Source organism: Anarhichas minor, unplaced genomic scaffold (assembly GCF_050575085.1).
Source record: "Anarhichas minor isolate MPS153535 unplaced genomic scaffold, ASM5057508v1 ptg000024l, whole genome shotgun sequence".
Classification (NCBI taxonomy): Eukaryota; Metazoa; Chordata; class Actinopteri; order Perciformes; family Anarhichadidae; genus Anarhichas; species Anarhichas minor.
In genome coordinates, this window is record NW_027466470.1 from 17,130,380 (window position 1) to 17,151,179 (window position 20,800).

Below are 20,800 nucleotides of genomic sequence, written 5' to 3' on the forward strand. Positions count from 1 at the left end.
ATGACCACCGTGACACGTAAAGGTTCAAACTGTTTCTAAGTACCTACACCACAGACAAACACTTACGAGTTGACGCAGAGCACAACAATATTCTTCCACAGGTTTCTCGTCCCGACCATTTTCACGATGCACGTCTTCTTGGGTTTCTTATGAAGAGCTCTCTGCAGTTCTGGAAACAAGCAAACATGTTAATCTTGGAGCCATACCAATATCTGACCTTTGAGGTCCATATCAATATTCAAGCAGAAATGCTATTTTAAGTTATTGCAAAGGATGAATAGTCTTAAGTGCAACGTTTCAGCCTCAGTTTCTCGTGGGACATTGGTCACTCCATAAATGCATTACTATTGTTATTTATTATTATAATGCTGTAGCATCACTACATCTAAGTATTTCTGTGTACCAAAATATAACTTGTTTAGTTTTTTTGGGTATAGATTTTTGCCCACAATACATATCTTACACATGTATTTACAAAATGAAGTATCAATGTACTCTGATATCTGTTTGCATATGAGCCAACACTGATAAAAACAATATCCGCCTGCTTATACATCCATCAGGCTTTAGTTATTATTATCATCATGTCAAAGTGAGTTTTCAGGTCAAAGGAAAAGTTCAACAGCAGTCTGGGTTGTCTAAAGAGTCAAACAAGGGCACCTCCGAGTCATTGCAAACACAGAAAATTCCACATTTATTGTTAATGAGGTTTTCGTGAGACAGGTATGCTCACAGTGGAACAGGAACAGTACGTGGGAGGGCAACACCTCTAACCCTCAGGGGACGTGTGACACGGCAAACAGTGGATGATTTCATATCAGACTCGCAGGTTACCACAGAAACACGCCTCTGCTTTTGCGGTACCGTGCGCTGACGTCGACTCAGGCATGCGACAGCGTCGCACGCCGCGCCACGTCAAGGTTATCTCGATCTGTACCACTCACACTTTCCAGTGATCCCCCGGCCAGGCTACAAACCTCTGAGTAAGAACATCCCTACGATGATTAAGATGCAAATCATTCTGCTCACTCTCCAAAAGATGACAGAATCCCTATAGTCAACACATGCAACTGCATCCGTCGTGTCTGAATGCTTGAAAGAGTTGCTCAACTGTTTTGCTATTGCAGCAGTTAGCACATGCGGTGCTCAATATTGTATTTAGTGCCAAGCAGTTAAAAGTGGGAAATATTACTGTAAGGGTTGGGGATAGCCAGTTACTATAAAAACAAGAGTGGATCATTTAATGTCTGTGGCAATGTACTTTTCTCAACGCTGCATCAGCACACAGTCTCAGAGTTAAAAAGTGCAGTCAATTTCACACTGAGTGGTTCCTCGTTGAACATTTTCCCAGCAGTGGCACTCGTTTTCTAAATGGATTAGATAAATACAGTACGGTGAGCAACAGCAGGACAAAAATGGAAAAAGTATACCACGGTAAACGGAGCCGTTAAAAGGTTAATACAAATGCAATCTGACATGACATTTAACAACAACATAGTTAGCGCAGGTCTTTGCCTCTGCAGTGTCTTCTGAGTACAGATACAGTTAACTCGGGGTCAAAGGGCATGACCAGCGTCCATCTGTACACCGGTGGATCCATCAACCCAGGCTGTAATGAAATAAATTAACGTTCTAGAGTGTCTTAATGTAATGTTCAACACCGACTGCTGCGGCTGAAGTGGCCTGTTACTATGGTAACCCGACAGGAAGCAGAAATAACCTCGTCAATCTGTCGTATTTGGGAAAGCACAGCTGGGGATACGGCCACACACCCAGCTCTTTAAAAAAAGAAGAAGTGAAAAAGATCGGGAGATGACACTGCAGCAAATATACAAAAGACACGACTACTTTAACATGAAAATAAAAACTAATTCTACTGATATTACACACAGTGATCACAACATCAAGATGTAAAAAGCAGCCTTTATCATGCAAACGTGCCAATGTATTTATTACCTGTGAGGATATTATCGCTGTCGAGCTCCAAGTTCACTTGATTTTTCGCTGCTATGTGTCCCATGATCCATTTGGAGCGGCAGTACTGCTGAGTGGCCAGCAGCCAACGCAGTGACTCAGGGAAGATCCTGTCAAAAAGATGGGGGATGTCCTCGTTAATGAAATGAAATGGATCCAGCTTTCAGAAGGCTGACTGAGGTCTCTCTTGATCTAGATCACCTGCAGTGCTGAACTCTGAAATCAGCTGTATTTCTACACAGATTCAGCCACTGTCAGTGATGGATCCAATTTGTGCCCATAATCTCTGGCTTAATCAAGAAAATACCAACGCCAATACTTTCCCAGAATCCTATTGTTGCTCTACTACACGTGTAGAAAGAGGCTACAGTGTTGGCTGGTTTTCCATTAAAAGCTCGTCCTACACCTAGCAGGTCGAGTTCACCATCCAACGTCCGGTACTATCTGTGATAAATATCAGTTTAACAACCCGCTTCCTGTCCTTGAGTCTTTTTCAGCCAGCAAGGCCGTGATCGCATCAAAGCAGACAACTGTTTGTCTTCCGCAGTGTTGCCACCAGGCTGCTGAGCTATTGCTTGTTTTCAGTCATCCGTCAGGATAACAGTGACTACCCCGGTGTACGCCTAAGATTACCAACTCCAGCCTGTATCATGGTCCGGCTCTCTGTCTCCTACACTGATTGCAGTGTATCATATCACCAGCATTGATTCTTCAGACACACCATTTTAGAAAGCCAAGGCCTTTGATGCTATAAAAAACCAAACTATATTCTTGGATTTTCTTCTACCAGCTTTGTACATATCAGTAGTGTTGTGCAGCTCTGTACATCACGCTAGAATGAATGGAGGTGAAGGCACAGGTATTTATTGCCCGAGCTTTAGCAAGAGATACTGCAGTCACTGTAGAGGTCACTGCAAATGAGTCAATGAAAAGACATTACATTTAATTCAGCTGGGAATACGCTGGTGAAAAGAAACGTCCTTGAAGGGAATTTCTCCTTCTTTGTTTGAACCATGTAAATCTAAAGCATCTTTGGCTGGATAAGGTTTTATTAAAAGAGTTGCTTGGAATCCAACACACAGTAGAATTTGACTGCAGCCGGCGACGCATATTTCAGTCTTGTGTAGAACTTAAGCAGAATAACAAAAGATGTGTTGGTGCCAAAGTGCAAGCAGATGCTCTGGTCTTTTCCTTACCAAATGTAGGACAGCATCAGTAAGAAGGGGCAGATGATGACAACTTGGAGTACCTGCCAGTCGTAACAGAGGTATGCCACCCCTGGCATCAGCAGCTGACCGCCCAACATCACAAAACTGGCCACCATGGTCATGGAAAAGCGCCATCCCGGCAGACACAGCTCGATCCCTGGCAGAGAGAACAAAGAGGAGTAAAAAAAGAGAGAGCGCCAGTGTTAGCTTTTTTTTTTTGCAACAGACAAAGACACAAAATGGGCATGTACGACAACAAGGCAATGAGCCCATTTTCAAAAAAAATGTTCGACAAATTCCGTCATTTTACCAGCAAGAATGCCACACAATAAAAATTTCAAATTCTCAAAAGCGAGGATCTTTATTGTTTTGTATTGGTATTAAGTGAATCTCTTTGGACTGTACTGTATATAAGGTAATTCAGCTTGGGCTCCTGAAAACCTTTTTTAAAATTCTGTCATTTTATAGACTACATGATCAAAAAGTCATCAATGCGCCCAAACAAATATTTTCACCTTTAAAGCTACGGCGCATGATATATGCTGTGCCATTAAACAAAGGCTAAAGTCCCCATGTACAGTTGCTGTTGTTGTTGAGAGACAGTAGGCTGCTGTGAGAGTGGACTAACTAGAAAGAGGTTCCTTGTACTCAATTCTCCTCTGTCAGAATGGCACCGATTCATTCACCCAGCCATTAGCATGCACACCACACTGGCAGCCAGCAACCACAGACAGTCCAGCCCTTTAGTTACTGCAGTAGAGGGTGGCTTCACATCAAACCATAGCACAGCGAGCAGTGCTGTAATGCTGCTAATCTTGCAATGCCAAAATCGTTTGTCCTGCTTCATTCATCCCTTTTTGTTAGACTTTTTCTTCTAATGGGTCTTTTCTGCTGCGCAAGAATGTGAACAGCCTCCAGATGGGTCTTTCAAGGTGACAGGGCCGGCATAATAGAGTGGGTGTCGCGGCCCCTCGCTTCATTCCAGCGGAAGAGACCGGAATTTCAATTAGGACTTGCCCCCTTCTGAGGACATGAATAATGCTCTCTGTTCACAGACACTATCGCAGCTGGAATGACAAAGCCAGTGAGCTGAGAGCGGGGCGATGGGTGCAAGACCTGCTGAGTTTGAACCAACTAACCTCAAGACCCCTCATCTGTGCACTGCCGGGAGAAAAGCGACGGTTCACTGGCTACGGACTGCATGGGATTTGAATTCTTACAAGGGCGTCCTGCGCACTGAACAGGTCACTGCAACGTGACCGGAAAAGTAACATCCTGTGGTGAGCTATGGAAAAGTGCTCACGCGCACAGACACATGACAGTACAAACTATATTAATAATGTAAAGGTATCAAAAATAGGCGTAAATATTAAAAAAAAATATGCCACATGATCTGTAGATAGAGCTGCAGAATGAGGAACAGAGTCCTGAGCTCCTTACAACTGCTGACCTTAATCCTCCACAACCCACTACATCAGCGTTCCCACAACGCCCTTATGTAGCCTCTGTTCTAGTGACATTAATCTACCACGAACTAATCTCATGACGCATATACAAGAAGCTCACCTCAGATGCTAACTGAGGATCTCTGGTGAGACAAAAGAAGTGGGACATACAAGCTGTTGAGAAGTAGACCCCTATGGATTTGGACACATACTGTACAAAGTGGAAATGACATCATCAATGATCAAGCCAATAGCCAATTAATTAAGGGTGATAATCCCCAAAGAGGCTTTGGCTGGTTTGCTGACTTTGGCAAAACAAGAAAATGATTCACACTCTCTGGTACACGCAACAGTGGCTTACTAGCCTTCTGTAAAGTACGCAGCTTAGTCAAAGAGAGACATTGTTTTACAAGTGAAACAGATTGCTTGACCACTAAATGCACTCAGTGCAGCCACTCCCTGTACCCACAGGCTAATGTCATGACCTTCTACTGGTCACATGATGTCCATATGGCCCAGTGCCAGGATTTTACTGCCTAATCCTGGCCACTCAATCTGTTGAGTATGACTTAATGATAAGGAGACTCTGATGCATTTCTCTGTACTGAAAGATAACAGGGGTTTGTTCGCTGTGATGCATTTCTATGGCGTAATTATGACTAATTCTCAAGTCTGGAGCTGCATGCCTTCTTGCAGCTGTATTGCTGTTGCCATCCCGCAGCTTTGTTCCCTCGACACCTTTCACGTTGTTTACCTTGCCTACTGTAAATTCTCACGCCTCAGGGTGAATGACACCAGATGGTTCCAGACCTCTGAATCACAATCATAAGTCTGGTTTTGTGCTCATTAACCGCTGTCTCCTCCAGTTGGACAAGGTGTTTGAATGAAAGGCTGGGACACGGTCTTGAGCTATGGGGCACGAGGACACGTGTAACTGGAGCTGCCATGTCGGAGGGTTACAGCAGACGGCGCTCGAAATAAAAGGGATGGTGTCCGCTCAGTTGCTATTTGGGAGCGCTCGACCTGACAGAACTTGTTGGGTACGCTCAAATTGATGGCTGCCGATATACAGAATCATGTTTTTAAAATAGGAAGGATTTGTTTATGGTAGTTTATTTAAAAAAATAAAATAATTAGGTAACTATTACAGCTTCCCTGCGGACGCCTCAGTGAAACAAATCTATTATCTTAATAATAAATGATGTGTCTTTGTGACGTCTCCTCTTTTAAGCCTCTTCACAGTTGGAGAAACTAATCGACCTCGACACACCCATTAAAAATAGTGACGGCCACGAAACACAACGACTACCGTACACAGTCTCCCATTGTACTGACATCTGGTGACTGTAAAGGCCAATGATTCACCTCCTTTTCATCACTTTCAGACTCATGAAACCAAAGCCCTCTTGTGCCCTGTGTACAGCATCTGCATTTGTTACGTTTCCCCACAAACGTATTCAGGCCAATAATTTGTCACCAGTTTTCAAAAGACGCTAACGGCCCAAGTCTTATTTTACACATAATAATGTCCTCAGTGAGCTCACATGCCTGCGTGTGCTGCATGGGGCTCATCCAGACCTTACTGGGTACGTGTGCAGCTTTATCTATGCATTGCTAAAGCTCCAAACCTTCAAAACGGTGGTAAAAGATGAAAATGCTTGGCGAGAGGAAACTCAATTCAGGCGTGTGCAAAGCTGCTGATGAGTTTTTGGAGTGCCTCCTGTGAGTGACAGGCCAGTGCAGCGTTGTCAGCAAACGGTACTTCCCTGATTAGAGCCCAATGACCCTTGGTCTGGAGTTAATGCAGATTGAAGGGATTTTTGTGAGAAGGCAAATTGCATCCTCAGTGTAACATAGCGACCACACAGGAGAAGTAATCAAACAGTGTGGGGGCGTGAGCACCGCACTGTTTAACCCACAGTAAACCGGGACAGTCTCTGAGAATAGGACACCCTTGTCTTAAGGTACCCTTCGCATTTCACGAGGACATAATCATCCAAAAAGCCATAGCAGAAAGCCAGCCCTACTTATGGCAGATCATTGAGATTCTGGATACATATAAATAAATAAATAAACTGCAGTTTATTTACAATTAAATATCTTCCAAAGAATGCTCCAAGTGAGACTACTCGGTATTGTTTCTCTCTTGTATAGCGTGATTGTGTTAGCACACAAATATCCTGAGGGCTTCTCTTTTCTTCCAAGCACTGAAAATAGGCTATTGACTTAGAATAAGGCAATCCCCATATCTACAAGTGCAAAGAATGCCAACTATCCACAACTAGCCACAGGCACTTCCCTTTGATCTGCTTGTGGTAAATATCTCGGCAATCAAACCATAAGTAAATCACCACCAGGAGAGTACTTTCCCTTGGAAATGTTTGTGCGTGCGTGGGTTTGTGTGTCCTAACTAACCCACCGCCTCACCACTGCCACCCACCCACCCACACACCCACACCCACACACACCCACACACACACACACACACACACACACACACACACACACACACACACACAGATCAGCACAAAAACAAAGCTATTTGTTCCCCCGAAGATACAGAACACAGTGGCTGGTATACAGCTTGCACTTTGACACAAATAGTCCCGAGTTGCCAAAACACAACAGATTCATCCACCTGACCAAAACAGCATGCATTTCACACTCATCAAAGAAAAGCGCAAAGGTTGCCCATGCTGACTTTGACAATCACTGGACTTCACTCAGGAATGTGCGACATGAGATAGCTTGAGGTTATGTCATGCATTGTCTCTCACAAATAACAGGGGTTGAGAATTAGACCACAAGCATTACCCAGTGTGCCTTTAAAAACAGGGAAGCGGTTGCCTAAAATGAAGTACCAAAAGTAAAAAAAACAGCTGTTGGATATACATGTAGCCTAATGTGTTAGGGAGGAAGTATGTTAAGCAACCAAAAAAGCAAACTCTGCACGAACGGGAACTTTAACCCCGCTTACATGGAAAATACTGAGTTTGCACCTTAACCCATTTATCAGACAACAGCTAGAGCTGAGTGTGTTGAAGGATGAGTGTATCATGGAAAATACCTTTCTTTGGCTAAAATGTATTTGCTGTCCGAACACAGTCCACATACTGTATATGCCCCCCCGCCTCTCTGTATAACCTTTATCATCCTTTTCAGGCATCTCTTAACATCCAAAAGGACTAGAAGGTAAGGGAAATCTGATGGCAGCCCGGTATCTCTGCACCTCTGGACCTGGCTGCTGTCCTCGGGGAGGCATAGCCCTATGATGGGTAATGAAAAGCTTGTCTCTTCAGAGTCCAGATCTGGCACGCACTACTCAGGCCAGGCCAGTCTGAGCGATATCCACACAAGCAGTTTAAAGACAGAGAGCAAGACCGGTAAGGAGAGGAAGGAGGGCAAACAAAGCATGCCGTCTCTCAGACTGTACCAACAGACATTGCCACAAAGGAAGCTGTTTACACAGATAAATAGACATAGAGCCTCCATCTTTCCGTGCAGCCCCTTGCGCCTCATCTGTGTGCAGAGAGAACAGGAGGGCACCACACAGAAAAAAAGCTCCTCATAACAGGCAACACAGGAACAGTGAGGCGGACAAAGGTAGCCTGGCCTGGCCTGGCAAAACGCAGCGTAGCACTGCATCAGGAAGCATGCATCACAGATCATCCTGTCTGAATAGAGGAGCACTAGTCCACTGTCATAAGTAAGAAAATATAGATAGCTGGGGAATATACGTGACTACATACTATCTCACGGTGGACAGATCAAATGAGAGGATGTATAGGAGTGTTGTCATATTACCATTCATTTGCACTTGCATGCTGAACATGATTCCTAAAAAGAGGAAATGTTCAAATGCCCTTTACTGTGCTCTATTTCTCAATCATTTTCGCTTACACGCACATTCTAAGAACAGTAGACACAATTTAAAACGTGAGTACTGCGGCTTCCTTTTATAGCTGCAGGCTTTATATACACTATCATATATGACCGTGACCTATTCCTACATGGTCCACATACACATCACTTAATCTCAGGCTGTGCCGGAGGGGGTCGCAAGCTCAGGGACAGTCCGTGTCAAGCTCGAACAGATTTCTTCTGAAGCATCACATGAGTGGCGCAAAACCGGCAGACTGAAATGCATATCATGGTTGCAATAAACGATTAAAGCCTTGAAGGGAACGTCCTTACTGAACTAAGGTAATAGCTAACACACATACAGTTGTGTGAAAAAGTGTTTGCCCCCTTCCTGATTTCTTATTTTTTTGCATGTTTGTCACACTTAAATGTTTCAGATCATCAAACAAATTTAAATATCAGACAAAGATAACACAAGTAAACACAAAATGCAGTTTTTAAATGAAGGTTTTTATTATTAAGGGGGGAAAAAAATCCAAACCTACATGGCCCTGTGTGAAAAAGTGATTGCCCCCTAAACCTAATAACTGGTTGGGCCACCCTTAGCAGCAACAACTGCAATCAAGCGTTTGCGATAACTGGCAATGAGTCTTTTACAGCGCTGTAGAGGAATTTTGGCCCACTCATCTTTGCAGAATTGTTGTAATTCAGCCACATTGGAGGGTTTTCGAGCATGAACCGCCTTTTTAAGGTCATGCCACAGCATCTCAATCGGATTCAGGTCGGGACTTTTACTAGGCCACTCCAAAGTCTTCATTTTGTTTTTCTTAAGCCATTCAGAGGTGGACTTGCTGGTGTGTCTTGGATCATTGTCCTGCTGCAGAACCCAAGTGCGCTTCAGCTTGAGGTCACGAACAGATGGCCGGACATTCTCCTTCAGGATTTTTTGGTAGACAGCAGAATTCATGGTTCCATTTACCACAGCAAGTCTTCCAGGTCCTGAAGCAGCAAAACAGCCCCAGACCATCACACTACCACCTCCATATTTTACTGTTGGTATGATGTTCCTTTTCTGAAATGCCGTGTTACTTTTACGCCAGATGTAATGGGACATACACCTTCCAAAAAGTTCAACTTTTGTCTCGTCAGTCCACAGAGTATTTTCCCAAAAGTCTTGGGGATCATCAAGATGTTTTCTGGCAAAACTGAGACGAGCCTTTATGTTCTTTTTGCTCAGCAGTGGTTTTCGTCTTGGAACTCTGCCATGCAGGCCATTTTTGCCCAGTCTCTTTCTTATGGTGGAGTCATGAACACTGACCTTAATTGAGGCAAGTGAGGCCTGCAGTTCTTTGGATGTTGTTCTGGGGTCTTTTGTGACCTCTTGGATGAGTCGTCGCTGCGCTCTTGGGGTAATTTTGGTCGGCCGGCCACTCCTGGGAAGGTTCACCACTGTTCCATGTTTTCACCATTTGTGGATAATGGCTCTCACTGTGGTTCGCTGGAGTCCCAAAGCTTTAGAAATGGCTTTGTAACCTTTTCCAGACTGATAGATCTCAATTACTTTGTTTCTCATTTGTTCCTGAATTTCTTTGGATCGCAGCATGATGTCTAGCTTTTGAGGATCTTTTGGTCTACCTCACTTTGTCAGGCAGGTCCTATTTAAGTGATTTCTTGATTGAGAACAGGTGTGGCAGTAATCAGGCCTGGGTGTGGCTAGAGAAATTGAACTCAGCTTTCCAAAGATGTGATAAACCACAGTTAATTTATGTTTTAACAGGGGGGTTAAAATCACTTTTTCACACAGGGCCATGTAGGTTTGGATTTTTTTTTCCCCTTAATAATAAAAACCTTCATTTAAAAACTGCATTTTGTGTTTACTTGTGTTATCTTTGTCTAATATTTAAATTTGTTTGATGATCTGAAACATTTAAGTGTGACAAACATGCAAAAAAATAAGAAATCAGGAAGGGGGCAAACACTTTTTCACACAACTGTACACTAAAGGTGTATGCATGTGTGATCACCGCACTCATACTAGTCCGGTTCATGTACAGAAGGAGTGAGCGCAAACACCACCCTCAGAATCAATACCGTCTGAGTGTCGGGGTGTGTCAGCAGCAATATTACCGCGCGGACATAAATTAAATGAAGGAATGAATAAAGAATTTTTTTCGCTTAGAAATGACATTTGCTAAAATTAGGCCATATAACATGCATGGCCTAAACGTAAATGTGATACATTTCTGTCAGACAGCCTGTTTCTCTCGTGCTTATTTAGTTAATTTCTCTCTCCTTGTCCTCCATCTTCTCTCCCAGACGTGACAAGTTTCCACGAGCGGAGACCGTAAATATTAACAAAATCAAACGAACTTGGAACAACAAAAATAATGTATATGCAGTGCGCATTTTAGCGAAGGCTCGATACAAAACCACAGAACTAAAATCAGTCGGGACACCAAGGTCATTTATTCACATGGAGTAGTTCCATTATTGGCATGTTGTGGCGCATTGCAAAAGGTGAAGTTTCCCAAATGAATTCTACATTGATGCGTAAACTACACTTTTTAAATGTTGAATTACAAAAACATCAAATACTACTGGGAAATCCCCCTTGGCTAGATTAAGCAACAGCTCAGAAATCAGGAATGTGTGAGAAAGCGAGTCAAACCCCAAAAGATTACACCATCCCATATCAAAATATAGTGAGTGACTTTTTGAGCTGGCCATTTCTCCAAACCTCAACCATTATCTTGAGTTTGTCCCAGGACATCCTCCATAAAAAAATGCTTTTTTCCCTGTAGATCATCACACACAGAGAGCAGTCATGAGTATGTATGGCAAAGGGTATCGACAGGGAAGTTATAAAGCTCTTTATTATACATGAGTCACGTTGTCTTTCTGCATCTGTATCTCACTCTACAAGGCCTCTCTCACACACACACAAACACACACCCATGACATGTAGAGGCTTGCCTCGTCTCATCCAGGCAGGAAAGTGAAGAAGAACTCCACTCAAAATTAATTTGCTCTTTACCGTAAGGCCATTATACAGACTTCTCAAAGTAAACATCCTGCCTCTTATTAACATTTAATAGTTGCTTTCAGGAAAATAAAGGTGTGAGATGAAAACCATTACGTTGTGAACACACACACACACACACACACACACACACACACACACACACACACACACACACACACACACACACACACACACACACACACACACACACACACACACACACACACACACACACACACACACACACACACACACACACACACACACACACACACACGTAGACAGAAAGCGCACACTAGCCCACAATAAAAAAAAATTTTAAAAGACAGTACGTGTTCTTTTGTCGCTGTAATAATACTGCTATTTTTGGTGTGAATAAATACTTCAGGGAGAAAGAAAATCAATTCATGTCTAGAAAAGTATCTGATCACCTCGTCTCAAACTGATCACTAAATTCCCTCACAAAACAGCCAGTGCAGCCAGCTAGCATGACTCAGCTAGCTGATGTGCAGCAATGTGGTTGTATGTGAGGGGATGGCGGGCGAGGGTCGGGGGTTGGAAAGGTGAGGGTGTTTGTTTGCTGTAAAAAACATTAAAAATGAGTGAGTTGCACAATGCTAAGCTATAGGCACTGTGAGCCTTGCCTCTGCCTGTTGCTAAAAAGGCTAGCACACATTGATGGAGCACTGGGGTAAAAATAGCAGCGCTGCATCAGATGACTTTCTATAGCTATCGGCTTTGCTATTGTGCTGTTATACTTTGTCACAATGTTATAGATAGATCAATGTACTACGCATTAGCCTAGTTTGTGAAAGCGCTCAATGTTAACGTACAGAAACACAAGTGGCGGTGATGTAATGGTATCTTGCCTCTTAGTCGAGCATTCTTCAAAATCAGAGGTGGTAAATCTTGCTTTCTCCATCCCTTGTGGAGTTTCAACATTCCTCTCAGTCCTTAAGTTACCATTTGATCTACTCCTATTAGTTGCTGGTCGCTATTCTCTCCTTTGGTCTGAAACCAGCCGGCCACCAATTCTCTTTTCCCTTTTTGTTCTGTCTCTTTGTGGCAGTTAACGTGTAAGTGTCACATCATATCAGCCATGTTGGGCGCTGCAGTGGGCCTGACTTGGACAGGCCATCCTGGCGGAGCGGATAGTAGCCGCGCACAAATTGCTCTGCACACTTAAAAAGAGGCTCGCCCATGAAAACTCAATGGATTTTCTCAATGATAGCTCCAGGGCACAAGGAGGTCATATAGGGGGGTTGTTGTCTGATTACTCTAAAACCATACATTCACAAGGAAATTCTTTCCAAACAAACACAAGGTTTGCGATCATTGCATTGCTAATTTCTAGATCGTAAAGTGCAGCATTCAATGGCACCCGGCTGTCAAGATCCATGAACTTCGACTTAATTGCGTATGGATTGATGAGAAAAAGGGGATTAGTGTAATGTCTCCGGTGCAAACACAGCCGAAGCTGGGACTTGGCTCGGACTTTCCTTTGTAACCAGACTCAAACAAAGTAAGGCCCCAAAAGGAGAGTCATGTGGTTCACAATGTTACATGCAAAAATGTCATATGACTAACACAGTGTCAGGACTATAAGGAAAATGAGCTTTTGCTACACTCTTAGCATGAGGCCAACTGACATGCAAATGCAAAACACATCCTAAACAGAACACCGAAAAAACAAAGCTTCTCCCCAGTAATGTGTTATCTAACGACTGTGCTCCTCCTCTTGGAGCCGCTCTCGTGGAGTTTTGTCAATACAGAGAGGCTGCAGGGTAAATATCATGTGACAGAGGCCACACATAAGCAGAAATAAGGGCGGCGACACAGCAACACAAAACCTATACAAATATGCAAAGCTCAAACAAACATCTGTCCAGCTAAGCCTTGCTCAAGTTGAGCACTTGCACTGCACCACAATGCAGAACAGATGTCAGATGACCAACACATTTAAACTGACGCATATTTGTATACCACAAGATGAAAAAATACGGACTAAGAACTGCAGTATCAAGTCTGAGGCTATACCCATTTACAACTTACTAATTCAACCAATTAGCTTCTATAGTAGAGATGTAGAGAAGTATTCCCCCCAATAACTCCCATTATATTCCAACCACAAGGTTCAGAACCTCTGATTTACTGGACCATAAACTGTAGGCTGATGTGAAAACAATGGATGCAGATGTCAAGTTCATTTAAAATTGATAGGACACCATACTGAACAGCTTAACTCCACCATTTTGCCTCCCTCTGTCCCACCCTCTCTCCTTTGTCCCGGGAGCACACTAAACGGTCCTTCTATTTTGGGAGCAGGGCGAAGCTTTTCAAGGGATACATTGTGGAGTAAGTTAGAATGACAAGGACACTAAGGGCCCCTTCCTTCATCTTCCTGCCCTGGCTCCTTCCCTTCCCTCCACTTTTGCCACCTCCCTCTGCACTAGTCAATCACTGCGGCCAAAGAGGCTTTTAAGGATCCATTGCTGAGACCAGCGAGTGCATTAGCTGCATAGCAAATTATCAGAACGCTATCAAAAAAAAAAAAAAAAAAAAGAATTGCGACAAAATGAGAGAAAATTCCAATCTCCTCCTGCAGTGATGGGGGGAAACTATAGTGAAGACAAGTTACCACACCGCCCCCACAACCCCTTCTGCCTGAAAATGTACGAGTTCACTTCAAGGGTAATGAGGCTGGTACTGGTTGTTGTTCTGTAATGAGAATTTATCCCGACAATGGCATTCAATTTAATAAATGTTAGGAGGTCACTGCAACACATTTACTCTTCTTTCAGCTGAATAATACCCTCAGCAAGAGACTGGAATAAAAGTAGATTAGGCTTTTGATGAGGTGTATCAGCATGGTCGGAAAGAGAACAGCATCAGTGGGAGGCTATAAGTATTAAGAGTGGGGCGGTACGGGTTAAATTAATATTGCCAACATGATCACAGCATTATCACAATACTAATATGTTACAGTACTTAAGTATGTGTGTGTTGTCAAGACCACCTAAACCGATACAAAGTCATGAGCAAGACCAAAGTGTGTCGACACTGAGACAAGACCAAGATCTTGAGGAGTTGAGACCAAGTCGAGACCAGGACCGAGTCAGAGCAAGACTGAGTCAAGACCAAGACCAGACCGGTCCCAACCTGCATGACACATTTATGATAAAATACAGATCATGCACACCATGGGCATTCTTGAAATCGATCAGATAGATCCAATGTCTTGACAAAACTATCAAAATGCATTGCAGAGGTGAATTTTAAGTCTGGCAATTTTCTTTTTCTATGTTAACAAATGAATCAGACATTGCACAGGCAATTTAGTTACATCCCTGCAGCTGTGGTCTTGACCGGTCTTCAATTAAAAACCTTGAGATCGGTCTTGATCTCCAGACTGGTCTCAAGACAACTTTTAAGGTCTCTGTCTTGTCTGGTTTAAAGTTCTACAACACTGACTTTAAGTATGTAACATTTTATGCTGTGCCAGATTTTGATTAAAATTGAAAATCTTTTTCCTTTAGGAGGTATGAGATATATGGTATGAGGAGAAATTTGATTTTTTTTAGTCATTATGTTGAAATATTCCAGCCCCAACAAGCAAAAATGTTGCTTAAAACTTGCAGTGCAACAAAAGCTGCTCCTAGTTCCTTAACATAGAGCCAAGTCCCAAACAAACCAGTTTGGCCAACATTTACACATTTACTCAAGTTGCAATGGAAAAGGCCTCCAGTTTGTCAGGTATTACTGCTAAATTACTGCTGCCGTTCTTCCTCTGCGCTTTTGTTTGGTACAAAACTGAAATGCAAGGATTTTCTACAAACTTGAACCAAAGCAACAACTAGTTTTCAAAGGTTTCAAGTGGTCCCTGAGAATGGAGTCATAGGAGTGCCATAAAAGAATAAATCTGTAAAAGAATAGCAACATAAATGTGGAAACACAAAGAGCAATAAATAAAAGAATATGTAAGAATTTGAAATATAAAGAGAAATAACTTTTTGAAAAATTATGACAATTATTATTATTTATTGTTTTATTTCTGTGTATATATATATATATATATATATATAATATTAACATCTCTATTTTTTCTGTAGGTATTCATTTTTATATAATGTAATTTATATATTTTTATATAGCTCTCGCTATTCCTTGAAGGGCCAAGCTGTCAATCAACTAGGTTTGGGGCGGGCCTTCCTTTCCCAGCCTGAGTAGTCAATTCCCGCACACATGAACAGATGCTTTGGTCCATCTGCAGTCTGCAGGCTACACAACACGCCCACTTTACTCCACATCACTCCTTCTGAGATAACTTCTGTGATGATTCACATAATGTATTTTAGTCCAAACCAATATATATTATATATTTATTTAATAAATACACAAATAAATACATACAGAGATAAATTAACAAATAAATGTGAAAAAAAGAATTATTTTATCGTTCCATATATATATATATTTTTTTATACATTCTTTTATTTAATCCTTTATATATTTCCACATTCATTATCTTATTCTTTTACAGATGTATTCTTTATTATAACTTTGTTAAACTACATTTTTGCTGCGCTAGCTTGACAGGCGTAGCAATAAAGCAATAAAGGGGACATGGCTTGGCAATGGGTAAGTTAGTAAAGAGCTTTTAGTTGAGAGATAAAGACTTACTGAGGACGTAGAGAGACAGTGTGAGCCCTGCCAGGCAGAAGCCCTCAAAGAAGCGCATGGTGCTGAACATGGGGACGTTGACAGAGAAGGCCACAGTCAGACCAAACACCAGCATGAACAGCACCGATATTATCAGCACCGGGTGGCGGCCAAACCTACGGAGCAAGGTAAAAATGACTATTGGGACACCTTCAACGTGAATATGTTTTTTATACACCTGTAATATATGAAGAAATATAAACCGTATGTTGTGTAAGAACTTTGTTTCAAAAATCTTACCAGTCAGCAAGGATTCCAAACGTCAGGTATCCAAAGATGGATCCCACCAGGAGAGAAAACTTGGCGATGTGGACTTTCCATGCTGAGTCACACACCAGACTCCACTGTAGAAACAAATACATAAATACCGGCATTAGTTACAAGACATTTATGTTGAAGCCTGCAAAATGCAATGGAAGTGAAGGTAACAACTATATTTTTTTTGAGGATGAGACTTTTTTTTAATGCATTGACTCTGAACCTACACTACCTCCGTCTGACTTATGTGGCATTATCACCACTCAAAACACACCGAAATGTGAGAAGGGTACATTCTGTAACAGGGCTTCCTTCTATTTCATCTAATATGGACATTGACATAACATTTTAACTTGCAACTGGCTATTTTCTTCAGTTTTTTTACCATTTACTGACATCTTATAGACCAAACAGAAATAATTCTTTGTTTTAAATAAACTTTTGTGCCAGCCAGAACGGCATTCTACAGTCAAGTTTCACTAAAGAGCTAGATGTTGAAATCAACAAATCATCCCAGACTCTAGTGCAAGCTCTTTTTTTATGTCAACTTATTGCTCAACTATAAGTCTGTAGGCTCAATGGTACCCAAAAATAACACATTTCTAGACAGACTTCTCTAATGTAACTAACTAACTAACTTGGTTATTAGCTAATTTAGCGCAACAATAATAGTGGTTTTGAAAATTGTCCACAAGTAAATGAATGTCTACGCAAAGCGCACATCCAGTATATGACATAAAGACAGAGATCAACATCGGGGATTAAATCATCTATATTTATGCCGATAATTTCCTCAGTCAACAATCACTGAGTGTACATAAGCTGACATTTCTTATTGTACTGTGTATGTACGCCTCCTCCGTTTCAAAATGTACATTATTACAGGCAACTGAGTCTCCTCGTTTCCTTTGCCGACTGAAACTCTCAGCAGAGGGATTCCTACAGTGCAAACAATGCAGTCAGCCTGCTTTTGTATGAATCAAGCACGCCCTGATTTTTTATTTATTTATTTTTTCTCCCCACAGTAGCGACAAGTTGTGACAAACTTGTTCACAGCACGAGTAATGATCGTAGAGAGGTGCAGCAGCAAATGTGAAGCCCCGTCGAGTATGTGCACGGAAGCAAATCTACCCGAACCTGAATGTCAGAGAGGAAGTGGATATTAGGGGTCTCTTTCAGACAACATGTGCCGCCCAGCTGTCTGTGCCCGGCATGGAAGAAACAGTCAGGGGCGTGGTGGCCATAGCAGGTGCCATTCTGCCTCAATTCTACCTAATCTATTCACCAAAACACTACCACTAGAGAAACTATGGGAACATATATTGCCATGTCACAAACAAATTATATTCATTACATGTAGCAGCTCAACCTTGTCGTAAAAAATGTAAAGTGTGGTTTGTTCTTAAATTATTCTCTGAGGCACTCTAACCTCTCGTAGCCTCCACTATAGTGACCTGCTCCAGATGGAACGCTCCAGGATTACCAAGAGCCACCCGACCATCACATGACCCAGGCATGCCACTCATTCATGGTTTCAATATCGATGTCAGCAGAGAAGAAGACAGAGGGAGGCAAACAAGTCCCTGTTGCGCAATCACTGCACGACCAACTGTGCTTTTAAAAAAAACTGAAGCTGTGACTGTGGACAAACCGGCACATACTGTTCATGAAGTCTGTATTCACGCAGGGACTGGATGACTGCAAGTTTGATGAGCGTAGAGAACCGACCACAGACAGATGACCAACTTTGCAAAATAATATTATTAATGCCCTTTATTTCAGCATCTGCCAATTTGTACGTATTGTTAACCAGGATTCTCTCCAGGCCAACACTCTGACCGCGCTCATGCACAATCACTAATGGGTGTTCATTCACACTTCAAGAAGAAGTGGGGGGAAAAAATAATACATGGACAGACTTTCAGCTATAGAGCAAAGAAATTCCACAAAACTGCGATCCAGTCTAAGCGCGAGTCAAATCCTTGCAGCTCGTCTGCTATGCCCCTATTATCTCGGCCGGTTGCTCGTCTGCTATTGTCTTGCTCATTGGGGAGTAATGACAAGACGTCAGTGTATAGAGTGAGGTCATATGTATACTAATCTGAAAGCTGACAGAAACTGCAGAACAATGAAGGGCCAAAAGCCGATCAGTTAAAATCCCCAAGGGTGCCCGTCGACCTCTCTCAAATGAGCGGCCGCCAATGATCGGTCTACACCGGTGAGGCTCATTAGCTCAGCTGAAGACGCTCTCAACTACAGCTGCACAATTCTGCACTCACTGAACTACAGAGCGGTGGGTGGGGGTGGTGGTGGCGGGGGGGGGGGGGTTGGTGAAAGGAGGGGGAGGGAGGAAGATGAAGGAAAGCACAGGAGGAGGGAGGAATAAAGATGATACGACGTAGAAACAGAACATATAAAGAGAAGGAGAGAAACACCGAGAGTAAAGGAAGGTACGGGTGAGGATAACAGGCTGAAGAGAGAGGGATAGAGATGCTTTAAAGCAGCTGTGAGGAGAGACTGCTGCATAGTTACTGCCTAGCAACAGACCATCAGCGCGGTTATCAGACGCTTTCTGCCTCCAAGTGCAAGTTTCAGCCCCACTGCCGCACTAAAGGGTGGAAATCCTGTACTGTGTTGGTAGAGAAACACAAAAAGGGAAGAGCAAAAGGACAAATCGCTCTTCATAGCAGGTTTGTATTGAAAAGAAGTGAACCAGGACACAATACACACACATCTCACATTGGTGACGTAGCCTGAGTGACTTACAGTGTGGGAGCAAGTTTACATTATCTCGGTGTCACTGCACACAGCATCCGGACAAATGAAAGAACACACTAGCATGTTTGGCAAGTTAGCCGACGGCAGTTATGTTTTACTGCTACCAACAGTGACGGATGGTGAAACAGCAAACCTTTTTTTCGTCAACCTAGCATTCATCGCCTCCTTTTGTTGACCGTTAAGAACCATAAGAATACATCTCCGTCACCAAAGAGACCTTTTAACGGAGCAACACTCCCGACAACCTGAATTCCATCACACAGCCCTCAAAACAAACTTGCACTACAGCCGAGGGGTCAGACTCCCCACAATGTTCACCCCTCCCTTTTAGAAAACTTATCAGAAACAAGCCAGCGGCACACACTCTTGTCACACACACACACACAGAGCCTCGACAGAGCTTTATCTTTGGGTCGCACAAGCGTCTCTCCTCCCAGCTGACGCTGTGAGTGGCTGTCATTGTGTGCTGACTGGGTATCTGTAGTGGGGTCATTGCCTTTCGACAGCTGAGACCGTTTCAAAGTGTCCCACACTGACCCGGGGTCTGTGGACGGAGCCAACCAGCTGGGTAAACAGTATGAAGGGACACAGAGCAGAGAGGCCTGCATGGGTGTTCGACTACGGTATAATCTTCCAGATCTATGGGTGCGCAACCTCCAGCACAGTGATACGGGGTCTGGGTGTACCCACCAATGTGCTCTTACAACAGATGTTCCTTATCACTCTGGAACAATACTCTAACCTACGAGAACAATAATATAAAGCTGGCACTGACATACTGAAGTACTTGAGTAGTCACTTAGCTAGGGCTGAAACTAAAGATTATTTTCATTATCGATCAGCCAATCCGCCAATTATTTTTTCCTGATTATTCAATAACTTGTTGGGTCTATAAAGTGTAAGAAAATAATTAAAAATGCACGTCACTGTTTGCAACTGGCTTATTCATAACCATTTTCATCTTTTACACTAAAATATATAAAATAATTCTGTGTTCCAGATGAAAAATGGCTTAAACGTATTGGCCAGAGTGCCGTCAGGTTTTACAAAATGTTAAAATGATCATCAATCCCTAAATGGCAAGTGACTCTGAATAATACACAAGATGCACACGTAAACAGGGAAATAGCGTGGAGGTTACCCTTTGCTCTAAAGCTGTTCTCGGATCACTATTTCGGGCAGGCGTGTGCAGCTGCTGCACAGCTGAATGGGAGCCGGGTAGGATAGGTTGCAGAGAGACTCTGTCGGTCTCTGAGTAATGATACACTCTCAATTCTAAGGCTCGGTCCAATTAAGACGGACCCTGAGGAGAGCTTTGACTCAATGAGTATGGGTCTCCCACATTAACCACTTTGGCTCCTTCACCACCACCTCAACCTCCTCTGCCTCCATCAAAGGCATTCCTTCTCTGACGCCCTGAGAAAAAGCAATGAGCAGTAAAGTGCTACTGATTCTGGAGGCAAAACCTACGTGGCACAAGATGAAACCATGAGGCAGACGTTTTCCTCGTGTGATACAAAGTGTTACCAGAGTAA

The 20,800-nt window shown here is 42.8% G+C and overlaps 1 protein-coding gene across 1 annotated transcript in view; it reads right to left on the reverse strand.

Annotated features, from left to right (window-relative positions):
- LOC142956162 (solute carrier family 22 member 23-like) overlaps window positions 1-20,800 on the reverse strand; it is a 30,521-nt gene that overhangs the window by 7,366 nt on the left and 2,355 nt on the right. Inside the window, exons 2-6 of the mRNA XM_076097554.1 lie at window positions 16,470-16,573; window positions 16,191-16,345; window positions 3,171-3,339; window positions 1,957-2,084; window positions 67-169 (exon numbers count right to left, since the gene is read on the reverse strand). Coding sequence (XP_075953669.1) covers window positions 67-169; window positions 1,957-2,084; window positions 3,171-3,339; window positions 16,191-16,345; window positions 16,470-16,573 — 659 coding nt within the window. The remainder of the gene's footprint in view (window positions 1-66; window positions 170-1,956; window positions 2,085-3,170; window positions 3,340-16,190; window positions 16,346-16,469; window positions 16,574-20,800) is intronic.